Source organism: Megalobrama amblycephala, linkage group LG3, assembly GCF_018812025.1.
Source record: "Megalobrama amblycephala isolate DHTTF-2021 linkage group LG3, ASM1881202v1, whole genome shotgun sequence".
In the NCBI taxonomy this organism is placed as follows: domain Eukaryota; kingdom Metazoa; phylum Chordata; class Actinopteri; order Cypriniformes; family Xenocyprididae; genus Megalobrama; species Megalobrama amblycephala.
In genome coordinates, this window is record NC_063046.1 from 46,135,474 (window position 1) to 46,151,394 (window position 15,921).

General features: G+C 34.0%; 1 protein-coding gene across 2 annotated transcripts in view; it reads left to right on the forward strand.

Annotated features, from left to right (window-relative positions):
• Positions 1 to 15,011, forward strand: part of eml3 (EMAP like 3) — a 48,781-nt gene extending 33,770 nt beyond the window's left edge. For both annotated transcript variants that reach the window (XM_048185664.1, XM_048185665.1), the window contains 16 exons: positions 356 to 505; positions 591 to 660; positions 1,057 to 1,167; positions 3,342 to 3,437; positions 4,537 to 4,671; positions 6,082 to 6,220; positions 7,950 to 8,101; positions 8,212 to 8,337; positions 8,475 to 8,606; positions 9,741 to 9,808; positions 9,927 to 10,015; positions 10,211 to 10,308; positions 10,468 to 10,555; positions 10,653 to 10,751; positions 13,459 to 13,589; positions 13,870 to 15,011. In XM_048185664.1, coding sequence (XP_048041621.1) covers positions 356 to 505; positions 591 to 660; positions 1,057 to 1,167; positions 3,342 to 3,437; positions 4,537 to 4,671; positions 6,082 to 6,220; positions 7,950 to 8,101; positions 8,212 to 8,337; positions 8,475 to 8,606; positions 9,741 to 9,808; positions 9,927 to 10,015; positions 10,211 to 10,308; positions 10,468 to 10,555; positions 10,653 to 10,751; positions 13,459 to 13,589; positions 13,870 to 14,079 — 1,894 coding nt within the window. In that variant the 3' untranslated portion in view covers positions 14,080 to 15,011. The remainder of the gene's footprint in view (positions 1 to 355; positions 506 to 590; positions 661 to 1,056; positions 1,168 to 3,341; positions 3,438 to 4,536; positions 4,672 to 6,081; positions 6,221 to 7,949; positions 8,102 to 8,211; positions 8,338 to 8,474; positions 8,607 to 9,740; positions 9,809 to 9,926; positions 10,016 to 10,210; positions 10,309 to 10,467; positions 10,556 to 10,652; positions 10,752 to 13,458; positions 13,590 to 13,869) is intronic.
• Positions 15,012 to 15,921: the final 910 nt, after the last annotated feature.

The following is a 15,921-nucleotide window of genomic DNA, read 5'->3' on the forward strand; positions in this document are numbered from 1 at the left end:
TCTCTCCAACCTCTCTTCCTGTCCACTCTATACTATCCTATCATAATAAAGGCAGAGCTCACCAAAAAATAAATCTAAAAAAAAAACTAAACCATTAACTTATTGAAAAACAGGACATATTTTTCCAATACATAGGGATTGAACATTTAACTTCTCAATTTCATATTTTTGGGGAGTGCACCCACGATGCAAAGGTCGGAACAAAGGACCTGTTTTCTCGATTATTTTGGAAACGGTATCAATCATCTTTTTCCGAAAATCTTATATTACCTCACATTTCCAAACACAATGAATTTGATTTCCTTTGTATAATGCATAGTTTTTCGCAAATGTTCCTTGATCCTTTTATTTCCAGCTATGGTTACAGGGGACGGGACTGTCGAGCAAACCTTTACCTGTTGCCGTCTGGAGAAGCGGTTTATTTTATTGCGTGCGTGGTGGTTCTGTATCATATCAGCAACCAAACACAAAGACATTATCGCAAGCACACAGACTGTGTCAGATGGTAAGTTTAGAGACTTATTTAGATGAGCACCAATTTTTTCTGATTATTATGTCCTTACTTTTTCCTCTTACTTTTTGGCCTGTAGTCTTGCCATCCACCCGGACAAGGTGCGTGTAGCATCTGGACAGACAGCAGGGGTAGACAAAGATGGCAAGGTGAGTAAATCACATTCCACTGATTAACAAGATGTGTGTTTTAAGCTTTACAATGCAACTAATTAGTATGGTAGTTGGCATTATATAGTTTTGGGAAGTCAAAATTCATATATAACGTAATATATACATTTTGCATTTTGCTAATTCTTTTATTGTTTATGCGTGTAGATTTCATAACCTCTTATGCAATTGTAATATTTTTATCTTTAAAAATTAATTTGTCACATCATATGCCTATTTCAGTTAACTTGTAAAGGAAAATGATGATTAAAATTAAAGAAATAGTGTAACAGTCATAAAAGATGGAAAATAACAAACAAACTCCATGTCTATGTTGTGCATCAATTACCTGCTTATGTTTTCTGTGCGTTTATGCTGGTTATGTGTGTTTGTCAGCCTCTTCAACCCTTTGTGCACATTTGGGACTCCAACACACTAGTGACACTGCAGCAGATCGGCCTCGGCACATTTGAGCGAGGTGTCGGATCCGTAGCGTTTTCCAATTCAGTGAGTATTGCCTCCCATTTTGCATTCTTTCCAGTTGAAACACAGCAGACAGAGAGAATACAGTGCTGTTCCCATGTGCAAAAAGTATAGAATATCAAAAAAACGAATAAATAAAATGTGTAAAATAATACTATAATCAAGGATCCAGACCTTTTGGACTGAAGCATTTCTAGACTAGAAATGTTGACTTTTAGCCCACGAAAGTCTTTTGGAATAGTAGAATTTTCATTTTAAATAAATAAACATTGTAACATATACAGTGCTTAACAAATTTATTAGACCACCACCCAATGTAAGGTTTGTGCCACAGGTGATTTCTGTAATGGTTAATCCACACCAGTATGTGTAAGCTCTTTAGTCACAGTGTTTCTAATGCTAAAATATAATTATTGTTTTGATTTAATGGATTTAAAGAAAGATTGCACAAAAGTTTCATCAAAAGCAAGTCTTTGGAAACAACTAGAAACTATGTGGAAGTCAACAACAACAGAGACTGTGGCAATGCCAGCAAGAATGCAAGCTGTTATCAAGGCCAAAGGAAACCATACAAAATAAAAATAAAATATATATATATTTTTTGGGTTATTATGTGTGAATAAAGACCATTTAGTTGTTTCAGTTTGTTATTTGCCTAGTAAATGACAATAACATTTTTAGTTTTAAACTAGTTTTAAAATGTTTTTGACAGATTCCTAAAATATTTGTGTTTTCTCTTTATTTTGACAGGTGGTCTAATTATATATATATATATATAATATTGTTTATTGTTTATTGTAAAAAGGATCCCCATTAGCTGTCACCAAAGTGAACGAGCTAGTCTTCCTGGGGTCCACAACAAAAAAGAAATCACATAACAATGTTAATATGTTAATATACAGTACAGTCCAAAAGTTTGGAACCACTAAGATTTTTAATGTTTTTAAAAGAAGTTTCGTCTGCTCACCAAGGCTACATATTTAATTAAAAATACAGTAAAAAACAGTAATATTGTGAAATATTATTACAATTTAAAATAACTGTTTTCTATTTGAATATATTTCACAAAGTAATTTATTCCTGTGATGGCAAAGCTGAATTTTCAGCATCATTACTCCAGTCTTCAGTGTCACATGATCCTTCAGAAATCATTCTAATATGCTGATCTGCTGCTCAAGAAACATTTAATGTGTACAATTGTACAAAATATTTGTGTACAATATTTTTTTTTCAGGATTATAAATTATAAATGTCTTTACTGCCACTTTTGATTGATTTAATGCATCCTTGCTGAATAAAAGTATTTCTTTAATTTCTTTTCAAAAAAATAAAAATAAAAATTCTTACTGACCCCAAACTTTTGAACGGTAGTGTATAATGTTACAGAAGCTTTGTATTTCAGATAAATGCTGTTCTTTTGAACTTTCTATTCATCAAGGAATCCTGAAAAAAAAAAAGTACACAACTGTTTTCAACATTGAAAATAATCATAAATGTTTATTGAGCAGCAAATCAGCATATTAGAATGATTTCTGAAGGATCATGTGACACTGAAGACTGGAGTAACGATGCTGAAAATTCAGCTTTTATCACAGGAATAAATTACTTTGTCAAATATATTTAAATAGTACACAGTTATTTTAAATTGTAATAATATTTCACAATATTACTGTTTTTTTTACTGTATTTTTAATTAAATAAATGTAGCCTTGGTGAGCAGACGAAACTTCTTTTAAAAACATTAAAAATCTTAGTGGTTCCAAACTTTTGGACTGTACTGTATATAAAAAATATTCAGACATTTTTGATATATTTTTACTAGTGGGTACAGGACACTATAGTTCATTTATGTAAGTGAGGATAGCAAAATAAAGTAAACTGTGACATATTATACCCAAAAATGCTTCATACAGTGGACTACCAGTAAAATTGATAAAAATTTGGAACCAAAAAGTAGTCAGACACTTTGACCTGACCAAGTGTTATCTGACATAATTAAGATTTTATTTTTTTATTTAATTAAGACACAGTTTAACTCTGAGATCTTGTCATATTTTATTACCATTTTTTAAAACTATAGTGAATAAACTATTGAATGAAATGTTCAAGGTGTCTGAATAAATTTTCGTTTGACTGTGTGTGTGTGTAGATATATATATATATATATTCCTTTCTTTTTTTTTATTTTCTTGCTATAGGATGCTGGTACATTCCTGTGTGTGATTGATGATTCCAATGAACACATGCTTTCTGTATGGGACTGGAATAAAAATATAAAGCATGCTGAAGTCAAGGTGTGTTACACACACACACACACACACACACACACACACACACACACACACACACACACACACACACACACACACACACACACAAATTCTCAATAGTATCTATACCATTACAATATCTACATTAATCTACATGGATCTAGTTTACATTCTCATGCTTAGTAGCCTAACAATATATTTTTTTCAAGCATGTGTGCAGTATATCGTAAAAAAAAAAAAAAAAAAAAAAAACCTCCTAAATTGTTTTTACAATGTGTTTTACCTTTTAGGATACATTATCCTGGTGATTATTTTAGCAGCTCTTAACTGAATATATTGTATATTCAGCTGCTTCTAGCCCGTGTTCTGTAAAACTGTCAGCTTTATTGTGGATAGTTTCTATCTCTGTGTGACCCTTTGTCCTAAATATTTCTTCCTACTTCTGCACTAGCGGTTTGTGCGGGGTTGCTATGGGAGCAGCTAAATATTTTACAGTAGATTTGTGTGAGTGATTGCGAGCGTTTTAAAGACCGGCCATTTGTATGAAGTCATTTTTCTTGCTCGAGTTTTATTTTTGGGCTGTGCTGCTAGTAATGGATTTAGGAAGCAGTTGGACTTAGAATAGCATGACGTTTTGTCAAGGGAGTTCTGTTTGCTGACTGAGTTAATCTAGATATTCATCTCAGTATGAATTGGTTTTATTATTTTTCTTAAGTCAGTTTGCAGTGAGGTAAATATCATTCAGAATTTCGCAAGCCTTTCAGAAGTATTGTCTGGTGAAATTCTGGAAACGGTCATTCTTTTAAGATGAATACGCGGAACATGGTTGTTATAGAATATTAAAGAGAAATCATAAGCAATTACATTATCTTCTGCAGAACTTTGAAAAGGTATTTACCGTCTCTAGATTACACCTTTTAATAATACAGGACAATTACAGTCATTTTCTGTCATTAAACTGACATGAACTGCTTTTGCATCTGAAGATTGACTGGATGTTTGATGTTGAATTGCAGCTTTTCTCCTGTAATAACACAGAGCCACTGTCACAGTCATATATACTGTGGAAAACCATATGTATTCATGGGGTGTGTGTGTGTGCGTGTGTGTGTGTGTGTTTCAGAGCACTAATGAGGCAGTCTTGGCTGTGGAGTTCAGCCCTACAGACACCAACAATATCATCTCCTGCGGCAAGTCCCACGTCTACTTCTGGACCATGAGCGCTGGCACAGTGACCAAGAAACAGGGCATCTTTGGAGTGAGTCTATATTTGGTCACCAAGTTGACTATCCTCCACTGTAAATTTGGTATTGTATGCTTTTCCATGCACAAAAATGGGAAGAAATAAAAACACAACTCACAATATCATGTTATTGTTACACTACCATTTGGGTTTGTTGTTTGTTTTTTTTTTTTTTTTTTTTAAGAAATTTATACTTTTATTCAGCAATTATGCATTAAAGTGATCAAAAGTGACAGTAAAGTTAGATTTTTATTTCAAATAAATGCTGTTCTTTTGAACTTTCTGTTCATAACAAAATCCTGAAAAAATGTATTGCAGTTTCCAAAAAAATATTAAGCAGCACAACTGTTTTCAATATTGATAATAATAATAATAATAATAATAATAATAATAATAATAGATGTTTCTTGAACACCAAATCAGCATATTAGAATTATTTCTGAAGGATCATGTGACACTGAAGACTGGAGTAATGATTGCCATCATCACAGGAATAAATTTAAATATATTAAAAGGGGACCTATTATGATCTTTTACAAAGTCTTGTTTTTGTTTTTGGGCTCTATTATAATAGGTTTTCATGCATGTTCAAAAAAACACCTTATTTTTCTTATGTTTGACATTGTTGCAGCACCTCTCTTCCCAGTCTGTCAGTAACACTCTGTTTAGTTCCTGTCTCTATCAAGCCCCTTTTTCTAAAAAGCACAATGTGCTCTGATTGGTTGGCTGGACCAGTGTGTTGTGATTGGTCAACCGCTTTGACCATGTTTCAGAAATGTCACGCCCCTTGCCATAACCGCGAGTTTCAACACACTACTAACTCAACTCAACCAGGCCTTGTCCCCTTTATTTTGTGTGTGCCTTTGGTGGGAATTTTTTTTTTTTTAAATGAGGGACATTGTGATGTGTTCTTTCCTGGAAGATTACAGTCGAGGCATTTCAGGGAGTTCAGAAACAGTGAGCACTGATATAGAGAAGAACTCCCTTTACAGTGACTTTGTGCTTTATAACTTTGCAGATCTTTTCAAGCTCAAACACAGCAGCATTACACAAAAAAGCATAATACTGTAGGTCATCTTTAAAATAGAAATAATATAATAATACTATTTCACAATATTACTATTTTTAATGTATTTTTGATGTAATAAATGCAGCCTTGGGACGAGACTTCTTTCAAAAACATAAAAAAAAAATGACCCCAGACTTTTGAACAGTTGTGTACCTTGAAGTACTTTGGTATTTCCATGTGATATCATCACTATATCATTATATAGTACATCAGGCACTATTTTACAGTAACATGCTGCATAGTTAGCTTATGATTAGCTTTAAAGGCTTACATTGTGTATAGAACAGCTTCATAATGTATTCACTCTTTGTTTGGCGTTTATAATTTGTGATGTTTGTTTATTGTGTCTTAAACAGAAATACAAAAAGCCCAAGTTCATCATGTGCTTCGTGTTCAGTCTTACGGGTGATGTGTTGACGGGAGACTCTGAGGGGAACATTCTCACATGGGGAAAATCAGCTGCTGATATCAAAACATTAGGAAAAGGAGCAAAGGGTATGCAAAATGATTTCTTCTTTTTTTTGCCTGATAGCCTGATTAATTATTGCTAGGGATTCATAACTCATATCAGTACTGTATTAGTTATCAGATGATTTATTTTTATGATTATTTATTTGTTATTTAATTCGCTGCATTAATTTGCCGATACTTGGATATATCGCCCAATATTTGATATTAAATTGTGTATGCTTACTTCACTAATTTTTAAAAAAATAATCTAGCATTCACTTTAAGTTAAATTTTAAAAACTAATTATGGTAATTTAAAGGTAGGGTAGGCAATTTTGGAGAGGCTAGCAATAGCAAGCTAGCTTTTAAAGCATAAGATAGGGTGACCAAACGTCCTGTTTTCCAAGGACATGTCCTGTTTTCACGTCCTGTCCTGGCCGTCCTGGTTGTTTTTTATAAAGTGATGAAAATGCCCTGGTTTTCATTGTTTTTCATTGGGCCATTAAATTTACCGGTGTTCGAGATTTTCGGTTTCCGAAGGCGGAGCATACATGAATATTAATGAGTTAATATTCATATATAAATAATGGACGTGCAACTGAGAATATTAGTTCAGATTGTATCTCAAGACATTAGTGGATTATTCCATAAAGGTAACTAAATTCAAGTTTGTGAGAGCTATTTTCTGTTAAATTTGGATTGCTAATATAGCAGTATTTTGTAATATAACAGTTTTCTATCCATACAGAGGAGGCATAGGCCTACTTTAAATGTATTGAAATTATAAGGCATCTTTGAGTAAATTTCGAGTATCATTTGAGTATCTCATTGCCGGGCCGAGTGTCCTGGTTTTCGGTAATCAAAATATGGTCACCCTAGCATAAGATCCCACCCTCTCTTCGTTTTCAAAGCCACGCCTCCTCAAAAACTCATGAAGTTATGTAAGTCATAATGTTATAACACATAACATTACAATCATAATGAACGTAAACAACTTACAGAGCTCTGACTTGTTCTGACTGCTGCTGATTAATTTCAGCGTTGATAGTGTTGCCATATAAACAGGTCAAAAAAGTCTGAGGACAGTAGAACGTCACGTAATTGCGACATTCAGGAGGAACTGTAAAAGGTAGCTGCTGTTTGTTTGTGGCACATGGTGACTGGTTACAGCTCTGTTACAGAACGCACTGAAGATGTGTGATGTGTGCATGAGCAGGGTGTATGGAAATACATATGTTAACAGGCCGTTGGGACATCCTATCATAGCAAATGTCTTGATATTCTGGTGAAATGACAGACTTATGCCGGAATTCTCCCATCATTTTGTCTGCTTAAACCCTGTCCCCTTTCTTACACTCACTCGCATTAAATGATCTAATACTAAATAATATAATGTTATAATGTTGTGATGATTAAATTCATTTGTAGCATTTTAAGCTATTCATTTTATTTATTCCCCTGGAATTGGGCTACTTCGAAGTTGTTGCCGCAGTTTGCTATTTTTGGCTATTGTGCGGGTTTTGTTGTGCAGACCTGCCAACCGTGTCAGTACAGAAGTATTACTGTAATTATGTACAGTGGATTTCTCTTTACTTTTAAAACTGAGGGATAAGTAGAATTATGCGTCATGGTAAACCATATTCCACAGATGCTGTCAATAGAATTTAACTAAAATATTGCTTTAATATAGTCTGTATTCATTACTTGAAACTCTATCGACACTGTCAATCTCTTTAAATTTACTTTGCCACCTTTTCTGCTCTCCCCGCCTGCAGAGACATTTCAGATCATGAAGCAGACGCGTGCTCACGAAGGCAGCGTTTTCACTATGTGCGTCCTGCAGGGCGGAGCTATACTCAGTGGTGGTGGCAAGGACCGCAAGATCATCCGCTGGAGCGCAGACCTGGCGCCTGAAAGAGAGTGTGAGGTGAAACATGAGTCTGTATTATTTTTGAAACTGCATTTTTGTAGCTATATGAAAATACATTGTATGAGTTTATATATCAAAAAGCTCTTGAATGCTGTTTGTTCTTCTAGATTCCGGAGAAATTTGGTGCAGTCCGTACCATTGCAGATGTAGATGGAGATGAGCTGCTCGTTGGCACAACACGAAACGCAATCCTGAGAGGAACGTTTTCAGATGGGTTTGTGGCCATTGTACAGGTAGATGGATCGGATTTATATGCAAATACACTTAATTCAGTTGCCACTAGCTGTCTTAAGCATTTGTACCGGATTAGCCAGTTTTGATCTGATAGTGCACTCTTAAGTGAATCTAAAAATGCTCATTCAATCGTCAGGGACATTTGGATGAAATGTGGGGTCTGGCCACACACCCCTCTCAGAACATCTTTCTTACCTGTGGAAATGATCGTCTAGTCTGTGTGTGGAACGCAGAGGACCACAAACTGGACTGGTGCACAACACTAGAGGTCAGAGAGGTCACAGAAAATTGTAACTGCAATTTAAGGCAAACTAAGGGTATGTTTACATGGCAACGATGTACTAAAAACGGAAACGTTTTTCAAAGGTTTCGTGTACAGATGAGAGAGTTTTAAAAACGATCCCCATTCACATGCTGTGTTCATGCCAGGCCACTAGTTGGCGATGTCATTTTGTAAAGAAACACTACGTGCCTACAAACGCATAACACACATGCGCATTGTCACTATTTTCACAATTTGGTGTTTTTCTTGTTTACATGGAGACGATAATGGTATCATTTTCAAAAACTTGTGCGTTTTATGCGTTTTGGCCGTTCATTTACACAACAAAACGTTTACCATCTTTAGTTCAAAACGGTGTCATGTAAATGCCCCCTAAGTATTTTTTGTGTGTGTGTCACTGGCTTTAAACTACACTGCTGCATGATGCAAAAAAACATCGGTTATCGGTTAATAGAGTAAAATTACTTTGTTTTTATATATTTGTCAACCTTCATTGCACAAAGTAATTGATAATATGGGTGTTATTGAATTATAGTAAACAATATTATTTGGTCATGTGAACATACTTACACTACCATTCAAAATTTGGGGGTTGGTAATATATTTTTACTCTTTTTATTTTTATTTTATTTTTACTTTTACTGTTTATATTATATTTTATTTACTGTTTACTGTTTACAGTTTTTTTTTTTTTTTTTTTTTAAACAAAGTGCTCACCACGAGTAAATTTATATGATTAAAAAATATAATATAAACAGTAAAATTGTGAAATATATATTACAATTTAAAATAATTTAATGATTTATTAAATAATAATTAAAAAATCATTTTCATTTATTTTGAAATTTAAGTTTTTTTTCCAATTGATGGAAAACTTATTGACAAGAAATTAGTAGTGTATGTAGTAGTGTAAAATAGTATGTAGAATACAATTTTTGTCTACGCCACTAAAACTCATGAGTGTGTATCATTTTAAACATTATTGTCAATATTATTATTCATTTATTTAGGTGTAAAACTTTTATGTCAGAAATTTGTGCATATTTAAACATCCACACAATATTATCATAAATTTATTGTTGTGAAAATGAATTTGGATTGAATCATTGATCTCTCTAGGAATCTGGTCTGTGTGCTGATTTCTGCCCAAATGGAGCTCTTGTCTCTGTTGGACTGAGTACTGGAAGGTAAAACATTTATTTACAGCACAGCTGATAACAATTACAGCTTCAGTTTTACAGTGAGCTTGTGAAATGTTTCCTTTTTAATGGCTTTATGGTGGTTTTTAACCCCTTACCTATATAGATGGGTTGTACTGGATCTGCAAACCAAAGAAGTGGTGTCAGACCTGACTGATGGGAACGAGCAGTTGTCTGTAATGAGATACTCACCAGGTCAGAGGTCAACAAAATCACTGTACAAAAAAAGCTATTGCCTCACACGTGCTCTTTTTTGTGTTTCTAGCTTGTTTGTGGAACATAGGGCATGTGTTTTAATGTGGCTGCTTTTACTGCATGCGTATTGCTCTGCAGCTCTCATAAGCCTGTTTGCAATCAGTAACTGTTATTTTACTGCTCACCCAAACATAGATGGCAGCTTTTTGGCAGTTGGTTCCCATGACAACTTCATCTACATTTACAACGTCACTGAAGGTGGCCGGCGCTACACACGATTCGGAAAGTGCACGGTAAGCAAAGCATGCTGGGATAGATTTGGGTCAAGTATCCTAAATGATGTAAAACTGTTTTATGGTGGTTTGTTTTTTATAGTGTTTTATGGCAGTGTGTTTGTGTTAAAATGCTTGATAAGTCATGCAGATGTAACTCTTCCCTAAATGTAACTTCAGGGGCACTCCAGTTTCATTACTCACCTCGACTGGTCCAAAGATGGAAAATACATCATGTCTAACTCCGGCGATTATGAAATTCTATACTGTAAGGATTGTGCTTGTGTGCTACAGAGACATATTCATAGAAGATAATGAGTAATATCATTTAAAATGCATTTGAATGTTTATGTTTGTGTAAAAAGGGGATGTTGCAAGCGGCTGCAAGCTGTTGAGGAACCGGTTTGAAAGTAAAGACCGAGAGTGGGCGTCCTATACCTGTGTGCTTGGATTCCATGTCATGGGTGAGAGAAAACCTTTCATTTTTATTGTTGTTATCAGTGTTTTATTTTTTTATTTCACTTTTTTTTTATTTTTTTTATGCTGGCTGTTTTTTTTTTTATAAATATTTCTCTTTTAAATGGTAGCGTAATACTGTATAGCTGCAATAATAATAATTTAAAAAAAAAAAAATATATATATATATATATATATATATATATATATACTGCCGTTCATAATTTTGGGATCAGTAAGATTTTTAATGTTTTTAAAAGAAGTCTCTTATGCTCATCAAGGCTTAATGTATTTGATTAAAAATACAACAACAACAAAAAAACAGTAATATTGTGAAATATTATTACATTTAAAAATAACTGTTTTCATTTGTATTCAAATAATGTTTCATTTGAAAATATTTAAAAATGTAATTTATTTGTGTTATCAAAGATGAATTTTCAGCATCATTACTCCAGTCTTCAGTGTCACATGATCCTTCAGAAATCATTCTAATATGATGATTTGCTGCTCAAGAAACATTTATTGTGTACAATTGTGCAAAATATTTGTGTACGATATTTTTTTCAGGATTCTTTGATGAATAGAAAGTTAATTTTATTTAAAATATAATCTTTTGTAACATTATAAATGTCTTTACTGTCACTTTTGATCGATTTAATGCATCCTTGCTGAATAAAAGTATTAATTTCTTTAATTTCTTTTTATAAAAATAAAAATTCTTACTGACCCCAAACTTTTAGTGTATAATGTTACAAAAGCTTTGTATTTCAGATAAATGCTGTTCTTTTGAACTTTCTATTCATCAAAGAATCCTGAAAAAAAAAAAAAAGTTATTAACAATGATAATAATCATAAATGTTTCTTGAGCAGCAAATCAGCATATTAGAATGATTTCTGAAGGATCATGTGACATTGAAGACTGGAGTAATGATGCTGAATATTTAGCTTTGCAATCACAGGAACAAGTTACATTTTATAAAATACAATGAAATGGTTATTTAAAAAATGTAATAATATAATATTTCACAATACTTTATATTTGATCAAATAAATGCAGCCTTGGTGAACATAAGAGATGTCTACCTCTCTTTAAATGTACACTAACAATTGGCCCTCTAGTGGTTAAAAACAAAACTGCATGCATTTTGGTTGTGCTTTGGCTCTTTGTGCGGATGAATATGCCCTTCATAATAGATAATGCTTTACAATGAACTCTGTTAGAGAGCTACACATGGCAATTTATCTGTTCAATAAAATTTCAGCTGTTGAGTAATAAAAATCTCTGTCGCTCTTAAAACATTTCAAATCCATCAGTTCTCGCCATCTCCAGAAAGCCAAGCCAGTGTTGATCCTCATTTTATTATGAGCTCTGTCACATTCTCTTATTGTGAGCAGACTCTCCTCTGGTTTTTTTTGTTGTTTTGTTGTTTTTTTTTTTAAACGGTGATTCCCCGGTGGTTGGAGATCTATCGGCTCCATGTCAACCTTTCTCACTCGTTGTGACAACTAACCTCTGCCACTCCCACACCATACACAAGTCAAAGTAGGCAGAGCAACTTCCCTCTATTTACGTGTGTATGACAAGACACCCACAGACGAGTGACATATGTACTCAGTTTCCTGTGAAAACTGTCCCGTCAGGTCTAAAATATAAACACTTATAACAGGCTTACCATAGTGAATCAGAGACAAAAACACACGTTTTGGAAGTAGGATTGATGATGTATTGTAAAAAAAAAAAAATGTTACAAAGTGTACCTTAAAGGATTAGTTCACGTTCAAATCAAATTTTCCTGATAATTTACTCACCCCCATGTCATCCAAGATGTTCGTGTCTTTCTTTCTTCAGTCAAAAAGAAATTAAGGTTTTTGATGAAAACATTCCAGGATTATTCTCTATAGTGGACTTCAATGGTCTCCAAACTGTTGAAGGTCAAAATTACAGTTTCAGTGCAACTTCAAAGGGCTTTAAATGATACCAGACGAGGAATAAAGGGGCTCGCACACCGGACGCGAAGCTCAGCGCCGCGCAGAGCCGCGACATGTCTTAAAATTCGAACGCATTGTTTTCTATTGTTTTCTGGGCGCCGCGGACAGGCACCAAATGTCGCCGCCGGTGTGTGTACACTCATAGAAAACAATGCGTTCGAATTTTAAAGACGTGGCACGGCGCTGCGCAGCGCTGAGCTTCGCGTCCGGTGTGCGAGCCCCTTAAGGGTCTTATCTAGTCATTTTTGAAAAAAATACAACTGTATATGCTTTATAAACACAGATGATCACCTTGTACTTGCTTCCGCTTTACCTATTCTTCAAAAAGCTTACGTTGTATGTCCTACGCCTTCCCTACTTACGGAACGAACGCGGTGGCAGTATCATTTTTTTTTTTCGTAAGTAGAATAGGGAAGGCGTAGGACATACGGCGTAAGCTTTTTGAAGAATAGGTAAAGCGGAAGCAAGTACAAGGCGATCATCTGTGTTTATAAAGCATATACAGTTGTATTTTTTTCAAAAATGGCCGATAGTTTCGCTAGATAAGACCCTTATTCCTCGCCTGGTATCATACATGGGGGTGAGTAAATTATCAGGAAATTTTTATTTGAAAGTGGACTAATCCTTTAAGATGTAACTCATGAGTAGTAGTATGTTCGCACCAGCTGCATGTGTAATGCATTAACTGAATTAGTAATGAAATTTAACTGTGTTGCCGTCTAGGTGTGTGGCTCGAGGGATCAGATGGGACAGACATCAATGCCTTGTGTCGCTCGCACAGTGAGAGAATGGTGGCAGTGGCCGATGACTTCTGTAAGGTTCATTTGTTCCAGTATCCATGTCCCAAACCAAAGGTCAGTCACTTGCACTCTCAATGAACACAGTCAATATTCATTGCGAGTCAAAGAAATTATCATTTTGGAATGGAAATAAACAATAAATCTTATTAGACTCTGTATGCTTAACATTGTATTGAAGTTTGGCATAATAGGCCAGATATTGTATGCTAAGTTAATTATTCACATATTTACTGTATCAGTTCTTGTGGTATGTAAAAAAAAAAAAAAAAAAAGAAAAAAAAAGTTTGCTTATACTGCTAGACATCAGTAATTTATTCCCCAATTTCTCTGTCAGGCTCCAAGTTATAAGTATGAGGGCCATGGCAGTCATGTGACCAACGTTCGTTTCACACATAAAGACAGTCACCTGCTGTCATTGGGCGGGAAAGACACCTGCATTCTCCAATGGCGAGTTAAAGGGGCGGGGACTGGAGACCATAAGGAACATCTAGCTTCTTCCTCTTCTGTCTGCTCTTCCTCCAGTTCTCCAGAAAATGGAACATAAACACATAGACAGATACCAGGAATCAAGAGGGTGAAAAAAAGGCATGAAGATATTCTAGGAAATGAAACAAGGAGGAAATATCTTATTGCACAATCTGCTGTGACATGAAGCTTTTGGAAGGTTATGCCAGCTTTTGTGAAGCATGTCACAGTGTTTTACTATTGAGAAGTCAGATATAATGCATAGCTATTCACTACGTACATTTCTTCATGAACTGACGTTACCCTGTTGAGGCTAAACTAATGGCCAAAAAAAGCATGTCTGATTTTTTTTTTTTTTTTCATATTGCACTCCAAAACCAAAAGGAAAAAATAGTAAAAATATAAAAAACCTAAAAAATTGTGGTGGTAAAAGGTTTGATGAAAAGTATGTTTTATTTTCTTAATGCAAAAATAATGTATTACAGATTTTTCTCTTTTAATTTTGGGGCCTTAACAGTTATTGTGAAATTCACACATTTGGCAAATAATAATAATAATTCTCACTATAGTAATTTTTTTGTCATTTCAATGCATCGTGAGAGAAGTATGTATTAAATGAAATAAAATAATCTCTAGTTTCTACATATATCATGCTTTCCTCTGTACTTCAAGTTTACATAGTGCTCGTTTACTTCATAATGATTTTCATATGCTTATTTTAATCAACTGCTGTTTGTTTTGTTTTGTTTTTGATTTTTTTTTTTGTTTTTTTGGTCATTAAATACTACATGCATAATTGTATGTCATTACATTATTAGCCATTAATCATGTGTCTCTGTGAAGCATTGTGTTAAGAGCAGCAGGATAATCATTGCTTTATTAGCCATCAGGAAAATGTCCTCTGTCCAAAAGGCTTGTCTTTTATGGATCAAGTCAGCTTTTCTAAGCTTGTTAAACAATGTGAAATTTTTGTTATTTTTAATCAGTAAATAAATTTTAAAATAAGAATGATTTTTTTGTCTGTGTGTACTTTCAGTTTCACAATTAAATGCGATTCCCTGAAGTGAATTGAAAGAGTTTTAGTACCACCAACGCCACCTAGTAAGAGGTTTTCTTTTTCTTTTTTTCTTTTTTTTTTTTTTTTGAGACTGTGATGCCGCCTGTAAATCAACAGAGGGCAGTATTGCACCAGTTTTCACTGTCCTAACCTGATTCAGGCTTATGTTCCATGTGAACACTACTGATATTTTGAACGACTTGCTATCATACAAATATCTGCATAAAATATGGAAATTTAATTTTCAGTGTAAATTAAACGTATTGAAACTTTTATAGATATCAGGGTGTTTCGTCTCGTGAGCTGGTAGGAAGCGGGTTGCATGAATAAATAAACTCTTTATTGATATCCTCAGGTCCATCCATAAATGTTCTTAGTATGCAAAACAAATGTGCCCCCAATTCTTGTTTATTACTAGAAAGTATGTGTATAGTAGTGTGTGTGTGTGAGAGAGAGAGAGAGAGAGAGAGAGAGAGAGAGAGAGATTGTAATTCACAGGTTTCCAGTGTTTATATTATGTTATCCTTAAAAATATGTATATAGATCTGAAAACACACACACACACATATACAGTGTGAACCTATGAATTACAATAAATCATGAAAAAAAAACATCATTCAAGGATTATTTTGATATCCTTATATTAAGTACTGCAATAACAGTATGTGTTCATATACATATTAATGAATGTACATAAAATTCATTATGATAATAATAATAAATCAATGATAATCAATTTGAGATATAAAGTGATATACGTCTCTCCACATTAGCTTGGTGTCTCATGGTGCTCCTCAAAAAAATAATATTTCACATAATATCTAAATTTGAAAATAGTAATTATTTACAGGAGCTCAAGTTTCT